We start from the raw sequence: 25424 nt of genomic DNA, 5'->3' as shown, positions 1-25424 counted from the left end.
TGAATGTGATTCATGTTTTAATGGTGCAAGGTGTAAAACACACACACATCCACACACACACACACACACACACACACACACACACACACACACACACACACACTAAAACTCATTCATTACCTCTTTGATGGTCCACAAAGATACACAAAGATATGTACACAAAGATACTGTATGTGCATGGACACATCTGCACTGCACAAGACATACATACACAATTTACACAAATTACACAATTAAAAAAAATTGTGGGGTGCGGTTCTAGCAACTGTCTATACCACATTTGGGCCCAACTGCCCACAGGGACCTGAGGATTTGAGTCCAACTTGAGTCCAAATCATTTCCTGATCCCACCTCAGCTCTCTCTCCCACTCACTTCCTGTCACCCTCCTCACTGTTCTGTGAGGCTAGAAAGTCCAAAAGTATACTTAACAATGGTTGAACACATAATCACCTTCTCACCTAGACAGACATCAACTCTCTTTTCTCCCTCTCTCTCTCTCTCAAACACACACACACACACACACCACCTACTGCCTCAGTGTGAACTCACAGAAGCCATATCAGTGTAATATCCTCAGCCATCCAGGCAGTTTCTCCTGCGCTCCAGCCTGAGAAACTCATTTCCCTCTGACCATTTAACAGCACCTCTCGGATGGAGATTAAGAGTGCTGCCGGCGCCATAAAACTCCGGTTTAACTACGCGCACCCAGCCCACCGTGCTCCTGCATCGCAGCCTCCCCAATCACACATCCTAACACGGCTCTTTAACATACCTGGATGGGTCTCGGACTGAGACTTTTATTTTTTCTGTCGTCACTATTTAAGTGGCGCCTATCATTCATGCAAGAGTGCGTTTCATACAACCATGATGAAAAAGGTTACACTGTGATACCTTCCAGCATGCTCTCTGTTGGGCCCATAGCCGCCACCCTTGAAAATACAAGGGTCGTTTTAGATGTTGATAACCATGGCGACAGACTCTGGGGGCCAGAGGTCGACGCCTCGGAGGGAACACCTGCTGAGGTACCTCTGGATGATCGGCCCACGCCTGCAGGGGTGTCGGCGAACACGCAGCTGTCCAAACGAGGACCGGAATGTGTAAGAATGTGCCCTGCCTGTCACCCTGGTTACCAGGGGCTTCTGACTGGGCAAATAAATACCGTGAGCTGAGAAAGCATCCCTGGACCCTCAACACACACACACACACACACACACACACTTACAATACACCCACAGGAGACAGAAGAGGGACGCGCTCCTAGTTCCCTGCAAGTTCTAAAAGTATCCGCACTGTAAAATCGTTCATGACAGAGTAAAATTGAAATGAAAGACTCTGGGTCAGCTTACACCCACAGGTCACTGTGTTCTTACTCTTGCAACATGGGACTATTCATCTTTCTCTCCCTCTGTGTGTGTGTGTGTGTGTGTGTGTGTGTGTGACTGTGTATGATTGTGTGTGTGTGTGTGTATGGATGGGTGGGTGTATATGGTGTGTCCGAGCTAACATCTTTCCCAGATCCAGGGACAGAGCTCCAGGGAGGACGTTCTCCTCATACTTTACATACATTCAGTACCCCCACATTCATTCTGGCAGCCTGTGTGTGTGTGTGTGTATGTGTGTCTGTGTCTGCACTTTAAAAGTATTCTGATTCCACCTATTGAGTTTATAGCCAGTGTTATATCCATAAATATATCCATCTATGTCCATCACTAAAAGGTGTCTGAACAATCTGGGAACTCTTCAACAGCACCAGCTGTTTCAAAACAGACTTGGACACACTGACAAACGTTGTAACACGGCTATTTTTGAATGGTGAGAGCTATATTTGAAGACACTATTTGGTATTAAATGAGGGAACCTTGACTGACCCTCCCTTTGGTCTTTGATAACTGAAAAACAGCAGCTGGTCTCAGACCACAACAGACTGGACTCCTGATGCAAACCCCTGACCGAATCCAAGGGTCAGCTCCTCTTTGGGTACTTCAGTACTCCGTTGTCCCTACCTGCCTGAGTGAATCCTCTCATGGCCTGATTGACTAAAACAGCCCTCCCAACTTCTCTCCCCATCTCCCCAGCACTCCACTGTGGCAACTCGCAACTCCTGTCCTTCTGATGTAAATCAAAGCAATTCGATCACTTCAGCAAGCAGCTCGATCGATGCAGCACAGGACACCCTCGCTCTCACAAAAAAAAAACCTTGGCGTCGAGAGCGAACACGGTGTTCTTTCTGCGGGTCGGAGTTCCTCCTCCCTCTCCAACTGTCCTCTCCCAGGAGTCGCATGCTCACCCATCTGCATTGTCAATTACGCCAGCAGCCTCGAAGCCCCGAGAATGTTGTTATTTCCTTTGATTGCGGCCAGTACAAAAAAAAAAAAAAGTTTGTGAGGAGGGGTCTCCAGGAGGATGATTCACCGGGTGCTGTTCTCTGATTAGAAACTGTCTGGACACACGTCAGTACACATACACAAATCCTGAATGTGGCTGGACGCAAGCTTGGCGCGGTCTGTTTACTGAGAAACAGGCTGAAGAGGGCTAGAGTGCAGCACATGTTTTTGGTTTTGGTTTTTGTTCAGATGTTCCTGCAAGGTCTGCACACAGCTGGAGCAGACTGAAGCTGATACCTCAAGCAAAATTGAATACATGAATTATGTAGTTTAAAAAAACCTGAGATAGGACCTTCAATAAAATGGAAGATACTAAACTTTTTTAATTTCGGAGAAAATTCACCAATTCAATCACCAATTTTTGAGAAACGGCTTTTTATTTCAGAAAAAAATCTGCGAAAGTAAAGTAAAATCCAGTTGCCTTCTTCTTCTTTAGCACATATTTTGCAAGTAATGAAATCTACCCAGATACAACTACAACAATGGCAGCCTACTTGTCGGCAGTGTATTCTAATGGGATGCTATCATGCCATTAGTTGATGAATCTGGTGGTTAATTAGGTCTTTTTTTAGTAATTTACTATTTACATGTGAGTTTCATTAGCTGGGGCCTGAGTTACGCTGACTTTAATGGATTGGGAAGTTTGAGTTTCAGATCAAAGAAACCCACATCGTCATTTATTAATCTACACAGAGTGACAGATTGCTTTCTGTCACTTAGCGGTTGTTTCATCCCTTCCAACACAAAGCATTTAATTCTGATTAAAAGACTTCAGAGTCAAACAGGAAGCAAGCTTGAAAGGACCTTGTTTTGAAAGTGATGCTTGCAGACAAAGCGCCACTTTCATCAGTAGATATTTATAGCTATTCTACATCAGCCTAACTGCTTACTGCTTATGAGAGCATTATTAGAACAATAAATACAATGCTCTTTACTAATTAATGACCATAACGGTAGATGGTCCTCTATTCTTTGACAATCAACAATACAAATATTGTCTCTGTCTGTCATCCACTGCTGCAACATGGGGGAGATTAAATGTTGTGGTGTTCAAGAACACAGAGTTCTGTCTCACCCATCATGCGCAAGTGCAAAGTCATGCCATTGACAAACTTGTAATGATCGTGCTTGTTTTATTTTCTCCCTCCAACGTTTCATTATCTTGGCAAACATTCTCCACCAATATTTATGGGGGAAACTTCACAGATGTACAACTCAAGAATTATTACAAGGCCAGAAAATGTAATGCAATAAAGGAATGGACCTGATATAGTGCAATATCTTACCTAATGGAAGGCATCGTTAAACACATAAGAGGACATTTTTGTATTGAATTGGCTGGCAGGGGGAAAATTCAGCAGAGGGTCCTTCCGCCTATTGGAAAATTAAAACCCAGGGAGAATGGGGCCCCACGGTGCAATGCATGTTATAAATATGTTAAAGGGCCATTCCACTTGTCCAGGCGCTATTTGTTTCCAATGAATCAGAGCAAAGCACCTCCAACAGACTTCTCAATAACGCCTTATTTGCTGGTACAGCACTATGGGTAATGTGAAACAAATGGAAATCGGATGCCAGCACGCCCCCGAGGAGAGAACTGGCTGGCGTACTGGGTCACCGTTCTGCAGCGCGCCGCACAAGGGGAGGCCAAATGGCCATTTGTCTAGGTACCTGACAGCAGGGTTTAGTTCCCACCACACAGGCAGAAATGCTATGATGAACCTCCAGCTACAGAGAAAATGGAAAACTTTGTGTGTGTGTTTGGACTTTGGAGATGATCCTAGAGTTCACAGAACCTTTCAGTTCCAACTTGGTAAAAAAATATGGGAGAAAGTACTCAAAGGATATTTATACTTACATAATAATACTATAACAACACCTTCAGTGATAACTTACTATAGATGTCCCAGGTATTTTTTTATCCAAAGAATATGAAAGAAAGACAAAAAGGAGATATGTAGGAAGCAGGTAAAAAAAGCATCTCATCACCTAATGCAAACACAGACCTTATTTGTCTGAGTTTGTTTGTGCTTTGCCAGTATTTTTACCAAACTCCGAATGTGCCACATGCATTGATTTTCTTGAGCCTGTGGTCTGTATGTGTCTTTCCTCACATCACTATTGATCAGCTGCACTGTCTGTCATATTATATCAATCTTTGCACAGCACAGAATTTCCCTCTCCTCACACTCTCGACGTTGGGCAGTTGCTGACGTCCCTTCTGTTCAAGGAGGCGGCGGAAGTTCATGTTTCGGAGCTGTGAGTGGGCAGCCGAACACCCAGGTGGACAGATGAGACGCCTCACAGTGACATGACGTGACAAGGGCGACAAATGATCTGGGAATGATCCTGATTCAGTCAGACTCTGTGACGCTGTGATTAACGCAGTAAACGGCTTGCAGAGAAAGATAAACACCCATTCGCGCACATTTCATGAGAATTTTCTATCTTGGAACACAGATAATTGGATCTGTTACACAAGAGCATGAAAAAAGTAACACGCGGCAGTAAATGTCATCATGCCAGATCCGTCAGAATCATGCTTCATTTAACAAAATTGCATTTAATTCAGGTTAATAGCATCTCTGAAAATGTAAATGGACGCTATGTAACATCTTGTGGCTGGAAGAAAGATTTGTAATTCCCCTCCTCTGCCCGGAGGGCATTGATACCATCCAACAAGAAACACTTTCCATCTTTAATGGCTCTATTGTGCTCAGTGCTGTTGAGGGCGTTCGATGTGACATGTCTGAGCGAGAAAATGCGCTCTTCCACGCTCATGAACTGTGCAAGACACCGTGTCTTCGTTTGGTTTAAAACCATTTCCCTTGAACAGTGAATATTGACTTCCAGATAGAACAGTAATGAACAGTAAAGAATGAAAGGGATGAAGACTGAAAGAAAGAAAAAAGAAAGAGAGAAAGAAAGAAAGAAAGAAAGAAAGAAGGAAAGACTTGTGGTTTTATGAAAGTGAAGGAGTGAGTTGTGGGCGACATTTGAAAGGTCCTGTTGTTCACCAAACATATTTCCCATGTCTCTCAGTATGTGACAACAGAGTTCTTTGAATGTTGTGCAATGGTCAAGGGAATGAACGATGAACATAATATTCCAAAAATGTCCATTTAATGTTCTCTCAGATGGGGTGTGTTGATGCTTTCTGTACAGCACTGTGAAAGAAATACTATTTCCGATTAATGTTATATTGATTGATTACAACCACATTGCCTTGGTGACATTGTAAAACCATCTCAAGAAAAAAAACAAGCTGAATATGATCTAAGAGCAGAGATTCCCCTACATGTACAGTCCCAACCCAGGCCACTGCAAGAGAACAGAATTTTTCTCCAGAACATATAATGTCATGTCCATACACTCCAGCTAGATTCAGACTGATTCTGATGTCTCTTTTTTTCTCACTGATGCTCTTGACACACACAACCATTAGCGAACACTCCCACCACCCCTATCAAGCATGGCCACATCAGGACCACTGAAATGCCACCCTTAAATAATTCATAGACCAATCAAAGACTTGTACCAAAGAATCCCCTTGTCATTTGACATTAGAGCTGGAACCGGATTGGACGGAAATATTCAGCATCCGACACACAGAGACAGAGGCATTCATATTTGTTTTGCCCCTGGTCCTTAACATTTGCTTTGTGGTTGGCTAGCGCTGTGTGCCTTACCCATAACATTTGTAATGCAGAGTGAAATGCCTGACCCAATATAATAAGCATTTTCCTCGACCCTGCTAACTCCTAAGCCAACAACAGTGGCCCTGTCCCATATATCATGGCAGGCATTATGAATTCTATCCCATTTTCCAGGAAAATAAATAATGGGCTGTGCTTTCGTTGTGCATGGCTTCATGGCTCACTGGAGTAATGTGGTATAGACAGAGTTTCTTTGAATCTCTCTAGAAACAGATCTTAATACACATGCAATATGCATATGCATGATTGCAACAAAGACATAAAGTTGATGGGGTCAAGTTATCCAAATTTGATATAAGGATACCATCATAACCATGATTTGGCACTTGCGACTCCCAGTCAGTATCTCATGGATGCATTCAGTATGAAAAAGCACTTCAAGCCCATAAGTTGCTACACATCCGTACTCTTCCACAAGCAGCATAGTATCCACTCACATCCTTAAAGTAAGTACTCATGTGATGTACATATGGCATTGACCTATAGAATAGACAGACTAAGAGAGGCAAAAAGAAATCAGGGAAGGAAAGTGAACTGAAACATAACCCTGGGCCTCTCCTCCTAACCATGACCCTTGCCACCGGTCTGGTCCAAAGAAAACAGTGCTAAAATATGAGTATAGCAAGAAGCCAGGTCACATTCCACTGGTTCCTGCAGCGTGGCATTGGTTGACTGAAACTGACAGTAAAACGTCGGCACGCGGTAGGGGAGACAGGAAGCTGACTCTCAAGAGCATCATAAAGGGTAGGATGGAGAGAAGGAGAGAGAGACAGAGGGAGAGAGAGAGGGGTGGGGGAATGGGAGAATGGTGTGTAGTAGAAAAGGAGGTAAGGAAAGAAATAAAGAAAGAAAGAAAGGAAGAAAGAAAAGAAAGAAAGAATAAGCCATCAGAAACCAGGATGGGGAAAAGGAGAGAGACAGAGAGAGGGGGGGTGGTGTGTAGTAGAAAAGGAGGTAAGGAAAGAAAGACAGACAGAAAGAAAGACAGAAAGAAAAGAAAGAAAGAATAAGCAGGGGGAATAAGAGAGGGGGGAGATGGTGTGTAGTAAAGGAGGTAACAAAGGAGGTAAGAAAAGAAAGAAAGACAGGAAGAAAGAAAGAAAGAAAGAAAGAAAGAAAGAAAGAAAGAAAGAAAGAAAGAGCAAGAGTGAGCCATCAGAAACCAGGGGGTCAGGACAAGGCTCTAGGAAAACATGCACCCCATTGGCTGCCGCAACGTGTCTAACACCACTCTGCGGACCTCCTCCGGGTCCCAGATGGCCTCTCACTGACCACAGCATGTCGCCCGAGTCAGGAGGTTAGGCTTCAGGGTCCAGCCCCCTAAGACAATATGGCCTCCATCAGAGCACTCCATATTGTCTTGGAAGTACAGCTCACACAAAGCAAACTTCTAGCACTGACAGTGCCAGTCATATATATATATAACTGAATAACTTTTCTGTGTATTACATAAATGTTCATATTATGCTCAAGAAACAATGAATAGCTACTAAATTAATGATGCAATCAACTTGGCCTATCTGGCATTAAACAAGACTACAATGACGGACGTAATAGGTGGGTTTTAACACTGCTGCTTGAATTAGAATCCTGGCCCCAACGAGGACATGCCCGCACAGGGTCATGATTCTATTTTCCTTCTCTTTTTTATTTGTTCCCTGCTTTGTGCCGTAATGTTCTAAAATGTTTTGTTCTCACACAAATGTGTGCAGACAGCCATTTATGTTTCTGACCAACACCACAATTTTGTACGATTGCTAAAAGAGCCCAACATCAATTTATCAAATCATACTCTTAGCATCTTTTCATCAGTATTGACGAGGATATAGTCCGACTTGTGCTGGCTCCACTGTCTATTGCAGCAGCAGCAGAATTGAGTATTGATTTTCACCTCTACAACATTCTGGGACATTTTTTCCCTTTTTTCCTCTCTCTTCTTTCAGTGAATGTCTGTTCAAAGAAACAGGTTTGTAGGAGAACACATACAATTCTCCTTGCGAATAAAGAAGAAGCGAATGATGACTCTGGTGAAGGATAAAGATAACAAACAATTCAAGTGAGGACAAATGGAAAACAACCCAACCGGCACAGCCAGTGGAAAACTCTCAAAGAGATGTATTTGTCCGTTTTAATGGTGCTATATAGCCTATCCAAGAGAGACCTAAAATATGACCTGCACAGCTTCAAACATTCACTTACCAACCCTCAAGACCTGAACATCACAGGCTTGGTCAAAGAAAGGCAGACCAGTCACTAGGGCCTGTTCTTTTACAACACCTACAGAGGCAGATGTTTCATCCGCAAATAGTCTGGACTTGTAGGAATTTGGATATTGTTAGTACACTGAGCGTTGAAGCCTTCTCTAAGACTGGAGAGCGAATCCTTACTAGGCCCTGGATTCCAATGAGTCACCTGACAGCAGGGCTCCCATAGTGCCGAACAGACACACTGACCGGGAACAAACATTAACCTATCTGCCTAGATCACCTACTTGCATGTGTGTTACGCGACAGATAGTGATCCAGCAGGGATATATCAGCATGGCACACATCCGTCTCTGTCTTGTGACATCCTGTCACTTTAGAGATGAGAGAGGACTATTTCCGATTTGCACCCACCTAAATTTAGATTCCAAGCCTGGCACTTAGGACTCCGCCATAGAAGTCAGTGGCACCTGTTAATGGAACGGTGCCATCCATGTCATTGACAGGGCAGAGGACACACACAGCTGGCCACAGTCCAACAAACACATGCAGTCTGCTCAGCTATCCTTTCATCAGTGCAGAAGAGAACAGTGAGAAGAGTGTAGTCTAGCAAGGTGATTACTGTGCAAAAAGTTCTGTGCAAGATTTTAGCCATTATTCCCTCGGTTTATAGACAAGGCATTGCCTACACCCTACAGGTTGGTTTCCCTTCACTCTACTGATGTCATAGCAGAGCACAACGAAGTGATAGGCTACTGCATTCACATTTTCAAGAAATGTTTAATTGCTGGCCCTCGGCACCAAGGCAAAGACAAAAAAAGTTTTGGAATATTACCATGACAGCTGGTTTGCTGTAGGCTATATATCCCAGGTATTTGCGTATGGATATCAATCGAAGAATTCCCACACTAGCTCTTGTTACTAAAATAATGGCTCGCCTTTTGTATCTACAATAAAGGTTAAACATGATCTGCTTTTATTCAGTAATTTTGTGCATTAGGGGAGAAATCTACACTGGTACAGACGACTTATCTAAGGGTAGCCTAATCGAGAGGCATGTTTAAAACGTCACGACACTTTACTTTGTAGTTTAATGTATTGATAAAGTTTTCTTACTCACTGAAGTCAATAAAACAAAGTTAACAGTAGGCTAACATAAGGCAGGCTGAACTATTTGAGTGATGCAAATTTTTACAATAATGGCTTAGGTCTGGTCGAAACAATCACATCATGGGAAACAAATCGCCTACAGCCTACTGAAGCTTGTAATTCGCAACTTGCAAAAAAAAGTGATTTTAACTAGACTACAACAACAATTACAGTGGCAAATCTTTCACTCACCCCTTTGCTGAGCTAGACTGCATTGCCATAGCAACGCAATGACTGTGAAGAGAGATAGGGTTTTCATTTTTCCAGTCCGGTTATTTCTTCATTAGCGCACAGCCCGCCGGAGTCCGTTTTTCAGCGCGCGGCGGACAGCTCAGTGTTGGGAAACTGAGTGGAGAATGTCAAGAGTTACTTTTTCAAGTTCAGGAGGAAACTCCCGTTCCCCTGGAGGAGGAGAGTCACAACTGGAAATGAATTTATGGGGCGCCTAAATCATGCAACACAGAAAGACTTTCAAAGTTAAAGCTCATGCAGCTAGAAACTAGAAAGGCTGTTGAAACGAGCCTTTTTTAAGCCTTTTACGTTGGTTGTAGAACACAGTATTTATTTTGCTCTCTCCAGCGTTACTCATAGCCATGTAGACAATGCCTACTTTGAGCATGAGCATTCTTAAAACGGACTTATTTTATTGAGGAGTTTAATACCAAATCAAAATAGGTGTAGGCTAATTAATGTTATCGCCAGAGGTGCTTAAATTGTAGCCTATTGCAAAGGCATGCAGAGGCTGCCAGTCTCCTACGAGTTGCCAGAATAGATTTTGTATAAAGGTATAATGCACGTGGAGAGCTCTTAAAAGTTAAGTTAGGTCAGTCACCCAAAGATCATGCCTAGACCTTTGTGGAAAAGTTTCATGTGAGGAAAGTTTGTCTTAGTTAAAGCTTAAGTTGCTCCCCCTAGTGTTCAACAGAAACTGCCACACAGAAGGGTAAAAAATAGTTGAGCAGTCTTGAAAGAGCACACAGGATAAAACTTCTGCTCAATGTTGTTAGTATAACCAAAGACTTATCTTGCATGACTTACAGTGTTTTGTCAATTATATTGTGACAGACCAGTGGTCTGTCAATCAACCTCATTATACGATGAATGACTGAAATCCCTCAAGTAGGCAATTCAGTCTTTTAGATGCATGGTCTGTCTCAAAAACCCTGCTACCACTTCACGTGGAGAGATGAGATTGACACCTCACCTGTGCCTTACCTGCTGGGCCGATTCTGAGTTGCTGACAACTAGAGGAGGCGCCAATCATGTGGTTCATCTCACGCTGACCTGCAAAGTGGTTTTCCTCCACAGACCCCTTGGAGACAAATACAGAAACTGCAAAAAAACCTCCCCAGACCAGTGGTTAGACATGTCCTCTGTGAGGCTGAGCTGGTTGGGGGCTCATGGTAGGGCGCTGTGGTCCTCCAGGTTCCTCGCCGGGGACGAGGAGAGCCAGGCGTTCGCTCACAGGGATGAGCTGAGTAAGTCGTATGGGGAGGCTCACGCGGGCGAGCCAGGGAAGGAACCCTGCGGCTCCAGTCCCGAGACCAGCGAGGATCTACAGGCGGAGGGCTTCCACAGGGGGTCACCTGAGGGCACCTGCCCCAAAATCACCACCTGGGAGGCAGGATGGAATGTCACCAATGCCATCCAGGTGAGTGGATTCATTGGACTTTTTTGATCGATGGGCAAGTTCATTCAAAATGAAAAACAAAAATTAAACATCATCATGAACACTGGTAAACACTGCTATTCGTGATCAGTTTACATCAGTTCTGGTCTAACAAAGACTATTATGTATACTAAATTAGCTTGTTAAGTATTAAAACTAACAATACATTTTGAGACTTTAAATTGGTAAAATATTTATGCAGTTTAATTAAGTAAGTCTGTTTGAACAAGGCTCGTTTGCTTTGGCATTAGTGCGTCTCTTTTAGTTTTAAACAAGGATGATGATGATTATGTGAACAGCTCTTCACAGCTTCATCTGTTTGCTGCCACTCAATTCTTTTTGGCTCCTATGTCCTCCCTGAATCATATGCTGTTTCACTCTAATTGCCCAGCATCCCATTATCTGCCCTGGGCTTTTTTTTTATCCGAGAAGTGCATCTACATATTTGTCCCGGCTCACATCTTAACAGCGTTGTTTACCTGCTGTCTAATGTTCCAGCATGTTCAATATACGGTAAGTGTGTGTGTGTGTGTGTGTGTGTGTGTATGTATGTATGTGTGTGTATGTGTGTGTATGGGGTGGGGGAAGGGGGGTTAGGCAATGTCTGGACTAATTAATTACATGTCATTTCCCAGTGTCCTACTTTCAATGTCATCATAGATGAGAGGCATAATGCGGCTCTACAGTTATAGCAGTTACAGAGCCGCATTGGGGGTGATTTTAAATGATGCCAGGGCTGTATGCTTCATGATTAAGGTTTGCATGCACTTGTTTGTGACAATTTTTAAACAATTATGTGTGCAGGGAAAGAACATTCTTGTGCATTTTCTGTAATGGGTAGTACTTTGCTAGCAGTTGTGTTACCACATCCATGCTGCTTACTATCACTGTCCTTCTCTAAGGTCCGTTGTGTTGGAAGGATTTGTAAAAGGAACAAAAAAATAGAATTGCAGTTAATTTTACAAAGAAATAAAGCCTTCAGAAGGATTCATACAAAGAATGAAGTTGGAGAGAAACTGTTCTAGTGCCATTTTAAGCTTGGGGAGGTGGTTTAGTGAATTTCCATTGTACTTAGAACTAAGCTCTGTGATTTTTGTTTGTGTGTTGTCAACTGAAGACACATTTGTCAAATTTATTTGTTATAATGTGTTGGAAATCATGTATTTTAGGGTATATTCGTTTTGGGTCTGCCATACGCACTGCTGCAGAGCGGTTACCTGGGATTCCTCTTATTGGTCCTGGCGGCGGTCATCTGCAGCTACACGGGCAAGATCCTGATCGCCTGCCTGTACGAGGAGGATGAGTCTGGGCAGCTGGTGCGTGTTCGTGACACCTACGAGGACATCGCCAACGCCTGCTGCCGCCACGTGTGCCCGCGCCTGGGCGGTCGGGTGGTGCACGTGGCCCAGGTGGTGGAGCTGATGATGACGTGCATCCTCTACCTGGTGGTCAGCAGCAACCTGATGTGTCACAGCTTCTCCTTCCTCCCGCTGTCGCCCGGCGCCTGGTCGGCGGTGACCTTCCTGTCGCTGGTGCCGTGCATGCTGATCCGGGACCTGCGCGTGGTGTCTCGCCTCAGCCTGCTCTGCTCGCTGGCCCAGTTCCTCATCACGTTCGTGACGGTGGGCTTCTGTCTGCAGCAGGCGCACCGCTGGTCCTGGCGGCGCATGAGCCTGTGGGTGGACGCCGAGAAGTTCCTGGTGTCCGTCGGCGTGATCATCTTCAGCTACACGTCGCAGATCTTCCTGCCAACACTGGAGGGCAGCATGGAGGAGCGTGGCGACTTCGCCGACATGCTCACCTGGACGCACGCGCTGGCCTGCGTCCTCAAGACGCTCTTCTCCGTGCTGGCCTTCCTGACGTGGGGCGAGGAGACCAAGGAGGTCATCACCGACAACCTGCCCGATGGCCTGCGCCTGATGGTCAACCTCTGCCTCCTGGCCAAGGCCCTGCTCTCCTACCCTCTGCCCTTCTACGCCGCCTCAGAGGTCCTCCAGGGTTGCATGCTGAACAAGGAAAATGGTGCGGCTCCGGAGGCGGCCATTTTGGCTCTGCGGGCCGGGTTGCTCATGCTCACCTTCTTAATGGCCATGTACGTGCCCCACTTCTCCCTGCTCATGGGACTGACGGGGAGCGTCACCGGGGCAGCCATGACTTTCCTCCTGCCCTCGCTCTTTCACCTCCAGCTTAAGTGGACCACGCTGGACGGCAGACTGAAAGCTATCAATTTTCTGATTCTGGTGCTGGGATCGCTGTGCAGTTTATCAGGGGTAATTTGTTCAATTAAGGGGATGATTGAGGCTTTCGAGAGCAAATAGAGCATTAAGCTGCGTGGAAAATTGTCCCCCTGGGCTATCCACCTGATCAATATGCAAACGTGTCAGAGCTTGGCAGGAGATAACCACATACAGGCTGACAACAAGCATGCATTACACATGTATCTTTCAACTTTCCATTCAGATGTCATGTGAACAGATAGCAGTTTTTGATATATTTATCCATATTTTTCCAGGCTTTTTTGTTTGTTGCAGTTACGTGGCAACAAGGCATTTCATTACAATAATGTACAAATGTACATCAAATTGACCCAAGTTTCAATGATTGACAATGCATAATAAATGAATGCCTAGTGTTCATGTGTCATGATATATTCTGTTGAAGTTCCTCTCTAAATGGATTTATTTTTATTGAAAAAACAATGTCACATTGTGCTCTCAACATATCAACACTGTTATAATTGTAGCAAAATGCGCATCTCATGCAATTATTTAATTCTAATGTTTTTCGTGAGCAGTTCTGTGGATTGATTGTTATAGAAAGCGATTGTAGATAGCACTCTACAAATAAAATGTACTATTATTATTATTATTAGACACAGTATATGTAAGGTTTTGTTCCATTTAAATACACGCAATATACAAATGAACAGCGGATTATGGTGTCAGTTAACTAAATCAAACTAAGCTAATACTAAACATTAATGATCTACACCCATTGAAAATGTAAGATTCTGTGTTTTGGTGCATACTGTAGAACACTATTTATCAAGTTAGAAGTGCTGTGAAGTTGTCAAATGTTAATGTCTTCATATTCTCATATGCTGTAATTACCAACTCTGCAGAGGTGTGGTGTCTGTCAATAGTCACTGGATGAAGATGTCATGGTTGATTATATTAACATCAATCACTGAAGGACTCACTTGTCAGGCCTAATTCAATTAGGCTATGCAACAATAAATATGGCATCAATTAGACCTGTCCGCCTACTTCACTTTCAGTCATTACACTGCAAATCTTTTCAGAACTGGTGGTGGACTTTGAAGAGAGAATTTTTGGCAAACCTAGGGACTGAATACAGCACAAACCATGCACACTTACTAAGTAGAGTCTCTCAACACCTACAGCAGCATGTTTGCCTCAAACTCGGGTAAACTTTGAGTTAGTTTTTTGAGTAAAAACAACAGACAAGTTTTTTTTTTTTTTTTTGTCATTGTTGCTGTTAGATGCAAAAAAGGTTCCATCCAAGGCTCTTTTCTGTAATGTGACTCATGTTGTGTGACTCATTCATCTCATGTTTAAAAAGGCCTGAAAAGTAGTGAGGCTCATTTATTTCCATATGAATACAAAAACTGAAGCACATCTAAATGTGATGTTCCTCTCTGTTCAGTTCTCTCCAACGAGAGCATGTTTTACTCTATCCATGACATTATTCTCCTCAGTTAAATATAAAAGAAGAAACTTTTCGTATTAACACTACTCATTTTGAAATGTAATGGGTATTTTTTAAGTAGGTCCTTCAGAATATCACACTATTTTCTTGATGAAGAGGAGACAGAGGTGATTTGACAGAGAAAATAGAAAAGAGAAAAAACAATCTGTTTTAGGTGAGCATCATGGTTTACTACACAAGGTTAAGTGCCTGTGTGTTGTATCATCCAGCACACACACCTTTTCATTTGGTCTCCCTTTTCCTATCTTTTCCTTTTCCTATCTTTTCTTTCTCCTCACCTCTCTCTCTCGCTCTCCCTATCACTCTCTCTCTCTCCATCTATCAGTCTTTGGTGATGGAGAAGCGAGTGTTTGTTCTGTCACTCAATAACATCATCATAAGGAGCCAAACATAAGGACACATATGTCTGACATAGGATAGACACAGGATAGGCAATCTGGGAAATAATACACAGAGGCATACTGCAGGGAAATAATATGAAGCGTTTGGTTCCAAAACGCTATATCCTCCATTTTAGTGAATTTCCAAACTAATTTTTTGCATTTTGTTTACCAAGTAATTTCAGTACAGCTGTAATTTAGTGTGATTGCTGAAAGCAGCACACTTATTGTTCTTCTTAAGTTTTATTATTCCCGTCTCCCTAATTTTTTGTCAGCTCTAGCGCCTAGGCCCTTTGAGACAGAGACACCGTTCCAACTTTAAAACGTCCGGGCAGTACCGGTGCAACTTGCTCGAGAAGTTGACGTCAAGTGGGCGTGTCGTTTGTCCGCCATATTGGATTGAATAGAAAGCGAAACTAAATTTTCACAGGTCACAAATTTGGTCCGAACTTCACGAAACTTGATGTACATGATCCTTGGACCAAGCCTCACAGAAGTTACTAGAAGGATTTTTGATTTTCGAAAGCGTTTGCCCGTCACAGCCAAACGAAAGCTCCAAAACAGGAAGTTGTCCATATCTCAGGAACACTGTCACATATCGATACCAAATTTTGTATTTGAACTCGGGATATTGCCTCATTTGCATATTTTATTTTATTTTTTAGGCAAAGTGTAATACAAAAAGTATTTCTCTTAATATGAAGATTAATCTGGTAGAAATGTATGGGGATATATATAAAGGGAAAAAAAGTCCCATTCACCTGTAGTGTGATAATAGTGTCATCTGTTGTGGTTATTTTCAGGACTTTCGTCCCGGGTAGAGATTTTGGCACACATCCCACGTTGTTCAATAGGGTCATATTAGTCTATAACAGTTGAGATATTCTCCGCTAAATGAAGTGCATACAAATCTTACCCAGGACCTAGACTAAATGCAATCAATTAAATTTAGACAGCCCGAGTGTGTTAGAAGAAATATTTTGGGTCATTTTCATTTTGAATTATTAAAATTTGCCATCATTTACATGCTTTCTTTGTATATTTAATGGCTGAAACTCAGAAAACCAATGCATGCTGCTTTTAAATCAGTCTCAGGGAAGAGCAGGATCTTCTCTGTGAAACAGGAATAACATTAGCAGCATCCTTTGGGATGTTCCGGGGCCTGTTTTCTTATTAAACCAATGGGAGCTCAAACAGACGAACAGAGGCACAAAGATTTGCAAACTTGGCAGAGCCAACTGCAAACTACTTCAAGGAGGCCAAATCCTCTGGCGTAAAGAATTCACCATCCTTTGGTTTTTGTGGCAGAAAGCCTTCATCTCAAGTACATTTCATTTTTCTTTTCATTATTTTTTTCCTCTCCTGTCTCTTCTTCTTTTCCTTTTTCTCAAGTGTCTCTCTCTCTCTCTCTCTCTGTCTGTCTCCCCTTTCTCTCCCCCACCTACTGCCTTTAAATTGGTAGCCCACACGTCAGCACCATATACTACATGGTTAGCGTTTAATCCCCACGGCCAATGTAATGCCTCCCGATTTCAGGAGGGCCCACCGGTTTCTTCACTGCTGCTCGCTGGGAGATTAGGGCTCTACAGGGCTGCAGGAAATGTCAGGAATCGGCTTTGACAGAAGCTGGCGAGTCTGTTAGTGCCGGCGACACAAAATGGACCCTGAGTCCCTTTTATATTTCTCTCTCAGACTCGCACACTGGTGACACTGGGGATTTCTCTCTCAGACTTGCAGACTGGCAGACAAAGGTGCCATTTTAGGTCTTATTCCAGCTGCAGAAAAAAGACATTCTACTTTGGTCAACTATTTGATACTTGTGGGAAGTAAGCTTGCACATTTAAGTGGAAAGACGTTTAGTACAGTTCAGATATTAAGTCAAAATCAAGTTGAAGTGTTTCTGCAGCAGAGATACACATTATCCTTCTCAAACAATCTCTATTCCCACAGACTATGAGATGAACTCATCCATGTATGTATATCCAAGCGAAGCAGACAATGACCTGTTTGGTCATCCTTGGCAAGGCATCTTGTAACAATGCGAGGAACAACCACAAGAGGAAAACTCTGTCCTTGCCAGGGCAACAATTTTTCTCTGTCGGAAGATAACAGCCCTATAATTACAAATCCATCCCACATACAGTAGAGAGGAGAAATAGGACAGGTAAGGATTGGCTAGCTGCCTTGCGGTCCTCTCTGTGTAAGTGCCTGTGTGGTCTATTAACCTTTTAAATGTGACAAACTGACCTGTTTTGAAAGTAAACCAACACAGCAGAAGCCACTCACAATACTTCACAAAACCTCACAATGCATTCACCTTGAATACACCTCCCATTCAATTTTTAAAGGTCAAGTCCTTTTTTTTTCTTCTCAAGCTTTATAATTATGAAGTTCCATTTCAATAGACTCAAAAAGACATGGGTTTAAGGACAACATGTTTATTTATTATTTTTTGCTTTTATTTTTGAAAGTCAGCATCCATGGCTTTCTCCTCACTACAAATGCAGAAATAACCAGGATGTTCCATTCCCTAAAGGATGGAATCCTCTGCTATTCTACTGTTCTAAACCCATTGGTGTCAACAGCACACACTTGACAACTACGAAATTGTATTTGATGCACAGAATGGCTGGTGATTCACAAAACCCCACAGCTGCGCATAAAAAGTCCCCGCCCACTAACCATCATTTCCAGCCACTACAGTAACTCATAACAACCGCGTGCATCATTACTGTGGGCTTGTCATTAAAAACGTTCATTACCCCTCAGGGGCTTGCCAATGGATCAGCAGTAATTTGAGCGCGCAAGGCTTAGGCTGAAGCTCTGAGGAAGATCTCGGCGTCGCTGATTGATTAAGCAGACTGCAGAGCGTGTGTGGAAGGTGGAGGCGGACGGGACACAGGTGACGGAGGAGCGGGATTCTTTCCTGAGCAGTCATCGGCCTTTCCCGGAGAACGGGAACGACGCAGCTGGCATGACAACCCCTCAGATCGCCCTGGGGAGCCTGAAAGCTTGACACAGAGCATTTCCTGTGTTTCCGGCAAGTTCCTCAGGGCCTAGGAGGCACCAGTGAAACAGCATGGAGGAAGATGAGGTGTGTGTTGAGGAGGGGGGGGGGGTTGAGGAAAGGGAAAGTGAGAAGTGAGAGTCATGAACTGCTCCTCTCCGGGCCTGCGCTTTAATGCACCTCCAATAGAGGGCGCCAGCTCTCGTTGGAACTTGTTAAGACCACCCTCTCACACTCTCTCAGCCATGCAGACAGCCCCCCCCCCCCCTTTAAAAAAGAAAAAGCAATTATCTGAATGCAAGGCTTTGCACCGTGTGTTTTAAGAGACTACATTAACCCAGTTGTGTGCAATCGATTGGGGTCCTGTGCAGGGGAGGAGAGGAGAGGGCAAAGAGTCACTGTTTTCAATTCAACCCCTGTGTGGCTGCCTCTCCTTCCATTCCACTTCACCCTATACCAGTAATGAGCCCATTAAAAGTCTCCAATTCCTCCACCCACACAGTTGTTTTCTCACTGCGAAGGCCCTTTAAAACAGGAAGTCATTTTAGTTGAATGCTGAACTTGAGATCTTTGTCAGATGTAACACTCACTACACTTATATTAGATTTTTTGGTAACACTTTACTTGACAGTAGCAACATAAGAGTGACATGACATGAACACATGACACTGTCATGACACATGAACCCTAACCCTAACCTCTAACCCTAATCCAACCCCAATCCTAACTTGTTATGACAAAAACCGAATGTCACTTAATAACAGAAGCGTAATATCATAAAGGTTTATGATTGTTTATGACACATCATGTCATTCATATGTCGATACTGTCAAGTGTAACCGATTTTTTTTATCTTCTTTAATGTCACCTTCAACTTTGAAAGCCATGCAAGAGATGATAGAGATAGAAGATACATAGATGATAGAAAACAAAGTTTTGGTTTAGTGAGGTCTGACTTCTTCTGAGCGTATTGGTCTGTACCTGCACAGCTTCTGCTTCGAACACAGATAGTGTACATGTGCCACATTCATTCTTAGCTGGACTCTTAATACCTCTTTTCCTGGACACCAGGGAGTGGGGCTGGGGGGTCAGGCACAGTGAGATGACCTTGGCCAAGATGAACTCCCAGGATAAGATGCTCTCATCACGCCACTGATGTTTGTTTATTTATTATTTATTTATTCACTTAGGCTCCATGAGCATTCGGGGCCAATTCTGCAATTAGAGATATTGATGGTAGCAGATGTCGGCGACTGGAGGGGGGGACACGGCCAAACATCACAGCCCCCCTGGTGTCACAGCAGGCACGGCACACGCAATCCAACCGTGGCCCGTTTGCGCCTGGCATCCCCCCTGACCCCAAAGTGATTATCCTACATGTGGAGAGGATAAGGGGCCCAGGGCACAAAAGGGTTTTTTTTCTGCTGTTGGCACCGCTGGCACAGCAACTGGCAGAGTGTGCCAATCCGACCTCGGATCCAAGCTGCTGTCTCCATGATACCCGGCGCAGTGTGGGTCTTTGGTGCACTTGAGTGCCACTGCGGCTATGTTTCTGTGGGTTGGCGAGCCACTGCTTTTTGCTGGAATCTCCACAGCCACTGCTTATCTAAGCCAATGTTCTTCCAGTTAAGTGAGTGATATGGTTCATGAAATGAATCCATCGTGTCTATTTCTGTGCCACTTACCAGAAGTAACAACAAATGTACGTACACACACACACACACACACACACACACACACACACACACACACACACACACACACACACACACACACACACACACACACACAAAACACCACTGCCGTTTTCTACAGTAATCTAAGGAGTTTTAGGGAAGACAGAATGTGCAGATGCTATTTCCTCTAGGTTACTCCACTTGACAGAATAACATACCTCCCAAGAGCTAACAGACGAATAATGGTCAGCTGTGTTCCCAGGCTGAGATGGCCTTCGGTAGGAGAGAACACTGTCAGGACTATTTATCATGATCATGACTCAATGGAGCCATTGTTTAAGTAAGGTGATGAAAGCCAAACACTTAATGAACTGATAACAGGGAAATTATAATGGCGGCTTTCCATTGGCAGACTGGACCTGTCGACAGATGCCTAAAAAGAGTCGGCAACACAATGACAAATAGAGAGCAACACACACACCCATGCGTACCCACTATAGAGGTAGAGGAGAGAAGGAGAGAAGAAAAGAAGAAAAGAAGGGAAAAAAGGGAAATTCAGGAAAGAAAGGAAAAGGTATAGATGCAAGACCTTAAATGATTCCATGGACATGCTGTACGTCACCAAGTTTTTGTTCTTCCTCTTTCTCTCAGTTTTCCCAGCGAGTTAAGTGGAACATAAACAATCAAGTTCATTGTGACGACGGAAAAACAAAAGCCTCCCGGCAGCAAAAAAACTCGGCCGCGTCCCATTTGTTTCTCCCAAGGCAAAATCGCAGAGCGTAAAGCACATTTCACTCCCATTCAATCTCCTCAACAAAAGGCCTCATGGTCCATGTGGGTATAATTAAGAAGAAGTAAGTGATTATGATAAATGCCATTGTGATAGTGCAGGCACTTCGCCTGATCCCAGTTGGTTTGTGAATACTCTCTGGCAGATAAAACCGTGTCTCCCTTTCACAGCAACCTAAAGGAAACAAAAGAAGTGGAAATATCCTTCCAATACACACACATGTGCACACACACACACACACACACACACACACACACACACACACACACACACACACACATTCAAAGCTCAAACTCCCCTGATCTCAGAGGAAATATTAATATATTGGATGCTTCTGAATAATTTCACTTACATTTATTCTACTCTACTCTAGAAAGTGAATCTGCTGCAACTGAGAGGTATTCACAGGATATCATAGGCTACTATACAATATACTATATGACTACTAGTCTTTGCTTTGATTACATATTTAGTGGCTTTTTTAACGTTTGTCTCATGTCCTAATGATGTTTACTGGGAAGTGCTTAGAATAGCTTTGCTAAATGCACACACAGAGCCAAACTACTAACTAGGACAATAAATTACAGTTTTTTTCAAATGCTTACACACTAAATCTTTGCTTGTCACACAATTTTCTAAACATGTCCTCCAAACATCATAACCCGACACCAAATCTGCAAAACCATACACTAATTCTCAGTGTTTGACTCAGTTTTCAATTGACTAAAACACATTTTGCAAAACACCACACACAATTTTCTACCTAACACACAAAAATCTAACAGGAAGTAACTTGGAAGTTTTGTTCTTCAAACACAACCCATCAAAATGCCACACTAAATCACCAGTGCCTCACTCTTTCTCTTCACGTGTGTAAACACTCTTTACTTTACTGAACACCATCCAATCATTGCCTTAGTATAGGTCTATGAATAGATATACTCTCTATATAGGTATGGACCCTTTCAATCTGCTCCTAGAGGATTTCTGGTTGAAATATTCAGAACCAATGCAGATACTTTGAAAATTACAGTAATCGGACTTTTGCTTACAGTAATGTTCTACAAAAAGTTGACTTTATGTAAAATTTCTATATTTTTGTTTGTCCCCATGTTACAGTACCATTAGCTCAATACATTTTTCTGTGCCTCCATAAATGCCTTAGGAACGCTTACTGTAGAATTGTTTGTTTCTGCAGTTGAAAGGGTCTATAGGCCTATGAATACATACTGTACACGACCCCCCACACACACCCACACACACACACTTGTCTTTGGAAAAAAACAAAATCAGTGTTTTCAACAAAACTCCATGTACATCTGGTGGTCACTGTATTCTTCTTTGCTTTTTTTCTTGTTGTAAAATACTGTATTCGCAACAGCAAATTATTTGGGAAAAATCACTATTTTTGGTTTCAATACTGCTTGCATTTTTACTGTATTTCAACTTCTCTTTGTTGATACTGTAACTTTCACTCTTGTATGGAAATACATATAGAAAGCCTAAGACAGAAGAGCTTTAGGTTTTGAGCAACAGTGTGTACATGATGTATCCAAAATGTCATATTATGACAAAAGTGTTTGTAATGTGAGGCGAATGTTTGCTTTAAAGATGTGTTTTTGACATTTTGAATGCTGTGTGTCATTTTGCTGGAGATCTGAGGCATTTTGCATTTTGTGTGAGCAATTGTGGGTTTTGTGTGTGGAGTTTTGAAAAATAGACACAGAGTTTTGAAAACGTGTGTAAACAATTATAAAAAACTGTAAGTAATCCTGTGAATTGTTCCCAAAAATGCTTTCCATTAAGGACATGCCAATGTGTTGAGGACAAAAGAATTAGAGAGGGGAAGAAAATAACAGGATGGAAGAAATGACACTTCAATCGGTAACATTAAAAAGCCTCTGTTATCACCTTTCAAGTGACAAGCTACCATTTGTTGCTATTCTGGTACTGGATAAGATAATTATGGACCTGGTTAATTATTATGAAATCAAATGTGAATAAGGCAGCTGGCATTTTCAGCCAAGGACTAGGGCAGGTAACCAACCCCATGCCGTTTGCCTAGACAATTTCTTTCATTCTCTTTCTTTCTCTCTCTCTCTCTTTCCTTTTGTTAAAATATCAGTGACTGGCGAAATGGAAGCCTTTTGGAATGTGCCATGTGTCTTCTCTGCACAGTGGCATGATATTTAAGTTTATTATTCACAACTGTGCCGTTCTTTCACAAAGGCTTTGCTTTTATCATATTTGTCAGCAGTGCTCTGTTAAGGAACACAACGACGGACGGCAGCAATAAGCAGAAATCTTATTAACATTACCGTGTAGCTTTATCATAATCAAATTATGAACACAGCCAAAACAATTATGAACACAAATGGAATTAGCAGAGTTAAAATGTCCATATAATTGGATTGCATTGTTCAACTTTTGAGAACCTAAAGCTGTTGCCAACCTTTTAATCAATAATCTAGCTGACATTTTGTCATAACCCATTAAAATTTGGGATCCCACAATGATTACTGTCACCTAAATCAGTGACGTACAAAATCAGGTGACAAAGCAATTGCATATTCTTTCACATAAACAGTGCTTTGTCTTTGTGAATGCCTTCAACAAGTTAATTAGTAAAGCACTCTGCAAAAACTTAATTTAGTCCAAACCTCAAGCATTGTCTCATATTTATCCAACGTTAAAGACGTTGCTGACCATGTCTTAGTGTTTAGAATCTGTTACTGCCAATGTCACATTCATTAGAATGTCCATTGTCTGAGATGCATCAGAACTGAGATGCATCATGTCAGTTCACACTACAAAAGATACAGTATGTGGTCAAATGCATCTTAGACCACCTCAGGAAGCAGTTTCAGTGATCAGACTTATTTAGAACTGACCACTTCTAATCGGATCATCCAAGATGCTTTTTAAAAACAAACATAAACAGAATCTTAGACAAGGATACACATTCTGAACCCTGAATTCAGGGTTCCTCGTTAATAATAATTGACTTCAAAATATTGGCATTGGGTTAAAAACGTCCACATCAATTAAGTGACTATGCTTAAATGGTCAGGCACAGTTTTCCCTAAGGAGTGTACAGGATTGTAAATGAGTGTGAATGTATGTGAATATGGAGGGAGTGTGGTTAAAGGTTTTACCAACATTACAATTTGTGATAGATTTGTGTCTTTCTATGTTCTGTTTGTTAGCTGTAGGATGATGGACATTGTTGCACTGGACCATAATCAATGGGTCACTACAGTAGTTTACTGTAAGGTGGATTTGGGGAATGAATGTAGACTTATGACTGTACTGTATCAAGATGTAATACAGACAGAAACTGAGAACATTTTTGTTATATGTCTCAATTAAGTACTGTAACATTGGACATTGAAAGTAGAATATTTAGCTTTCATTACATTTATGTATATGTGATGATGAAACATCACATCAATGGAAAAGTTTAATTTTCCATTTAGAGTAAATCTAATTACTCTCCATTTAGAGTAAATCTAAAATATTACAAAATCCTCTAACTCTGCTATTGAGCCCTGCATTCTTGTCTTCTCCCACTGAGATTAGATTTATGTCTGAAACGGCACTCTCTATGAGGCTTCTCATGCACACAATGATGATCTGATCAGTTTTTATATTCTTCTGTAAATTGATTCTGTTTAATCAATTATGTATGATGAAAGCTTGGTGCGAGAAGCACGCTATGACGCCGCTCCATGTCACAGAAATCAATGAAGAACTGAGAGCTTACAACTTACCCGGGCATCCAATTACCTGAGAACAACGTATTTCTGTACACCCGTCTGCGACAATCACCCTTTCTCTGTGCCTCCTCCGCCTGGTCAGAGATATGCATTCCCTGTCCACACAAGGATTCACAACACAATGAGTGAAGACATCGATAGCCTATATTTATTGTCCCAACAATTGCAATGACCTTACCGGCATAATGTGGTGACATAAGCAGTTACAATATGGCAGAATAAAACTGATTTCTTCCATTTCAAAATATCATTTCCAAATTACCAAAGGCCTCTTTTTCAGTTTCACTGATTTGCTTGCTCACCTTGACACTGCCCTTCCTTCATTCATGCAATCGAAAGTTTGAAGTAATTTACAATTCGTTTTTAAGCCCTCAATAGAGCCACTCATTTCCCCCTATTCACACAGAATTACAATCGTGATAGTTGCATTTCAACTAAGCCAAAGAGACTATCCTCGCCCAACGGATTGAGAACAAAGAAGAAAAGACACCAAATATGAGTGCTTCACAGTTGACCAGCAAGCTGAAAGAAACCCTGAGATGCTCTTGCTATGGGTGCTGCGTCAGTTCTATAGATGCTCTGATCCACTGTAGACTTACATAGTCTGGTTTCTTGTGAGCTGAAAAGAAGAAACATTCTCAAATATTTAATAATGAGCACTGGAAGAACACTGCAGTGAGACGCTCTTGCTGCCTCGGTACTCTAACCAGAGTCAAATTCCTGGAGTTTGTTTACGCAAACCTGGCCAATAAAGCTAAAGCAAAATTCTAATTCTGTTCAATCCCTGCACTGTTCACTTTTGCACTTCCGCCATTGCCATAACACTATTATGGTCAATGCATCACATGGTCAGTCTATACCAGACCCTTGTCATCACGTCACATGCTCTTTACATTTTTACTTCTGTATTTCTGTGAGAGATTTGTATGTATGTGAGATGTAT

The 25424-nt window shown here is 42.4% G+C and overlaps 2 protein-coding genes across 12 annotated transcripts in view; one reads left to right on the top strand and one right to left on the bottom strand.

Moving 5' to 3' along the window:
• The window catches only part of lama2 (laminin, alpha 2), a 145763-nt gene extending 135958 nt beyond the window's left edge, over positions 1 to 9805 (bottom strand). For 10 of the 11 annotated variants that reach the window (XM_042096123.1, XM_042096120.1, XM_042096119.1 and 7 more), the window contains exon 1: positions 9647 to 9799. In XM_042096123.1, coding sequence (XP_041952057.1) covers positions 9647 to 9713 — 67 coding nt within the window. In that variant the 5' untranslated portion in view covers positions 9714 to 9799. Of the gene's footprint in view, positions 1 to 9646 lie in introns of all 11 variants that reach the window. The other variant, XM_042096118.1, reaches the window with a different exon arrangement.
• Positions 9806 to 10820: 1015 nt separating this feature from the next.
• Positions 10821 to 13474, top strand: si:dkey-126h10.1 (vesicular inhibitory amino acid transporter). Its single transcript, XM_042095897.1, has 2 exons — positions 10821 to 11105; positions 12293 to 13474. Exons 1-2 carry the CDS (start codon positions 10821 to 10823, stop codon positions 13439 to 13441), a joined length of 1434 nt encoding a protein of 477 aa, XP_041951831.1. The 3' UTR covers positions 13442 to 13474.
• Positions 13475 to 25424: the final 11950 nt, after the last annotated feature.

Source organism: Alosa sapidissima, chromosome 6, assembly GCF_018492685.1.
Source record: "Alosa sapidissima isolate fAloSap1 chromosome 6, fAloSap1.pri, whole genome shotgun sequence".
Lineage (NCBI taxonomy): Eukaryota > Metazoa > Chordata > Actinopteri > Clupeiformes > Clupeidae > Alosa > Alosa sapidissima.
The sequence above is the reverse complement of the archived record's forward strand: the minus strand, read 5'-3'. Positions and strand labels throughout refer to the sequence as shown.

Bases quoted from the DNA above. Each gene is read 5' to 3' on its own strand.
- si:dkey-126h10.1 (XM_042095897.1), top strand. From the start codon at position 10,821: ATGTCCTCTGTGAGGCTGAGCTGGTTGGGGGCTCATGGTAGGGCGCTG. The intron at 11,106-12,292 runs GTGAGTGGATTC...CATGTATTTTAG, and splicing joins ATGTCACCAATGCCATCCAG to GGTATATTCGTTTTGGGTCT.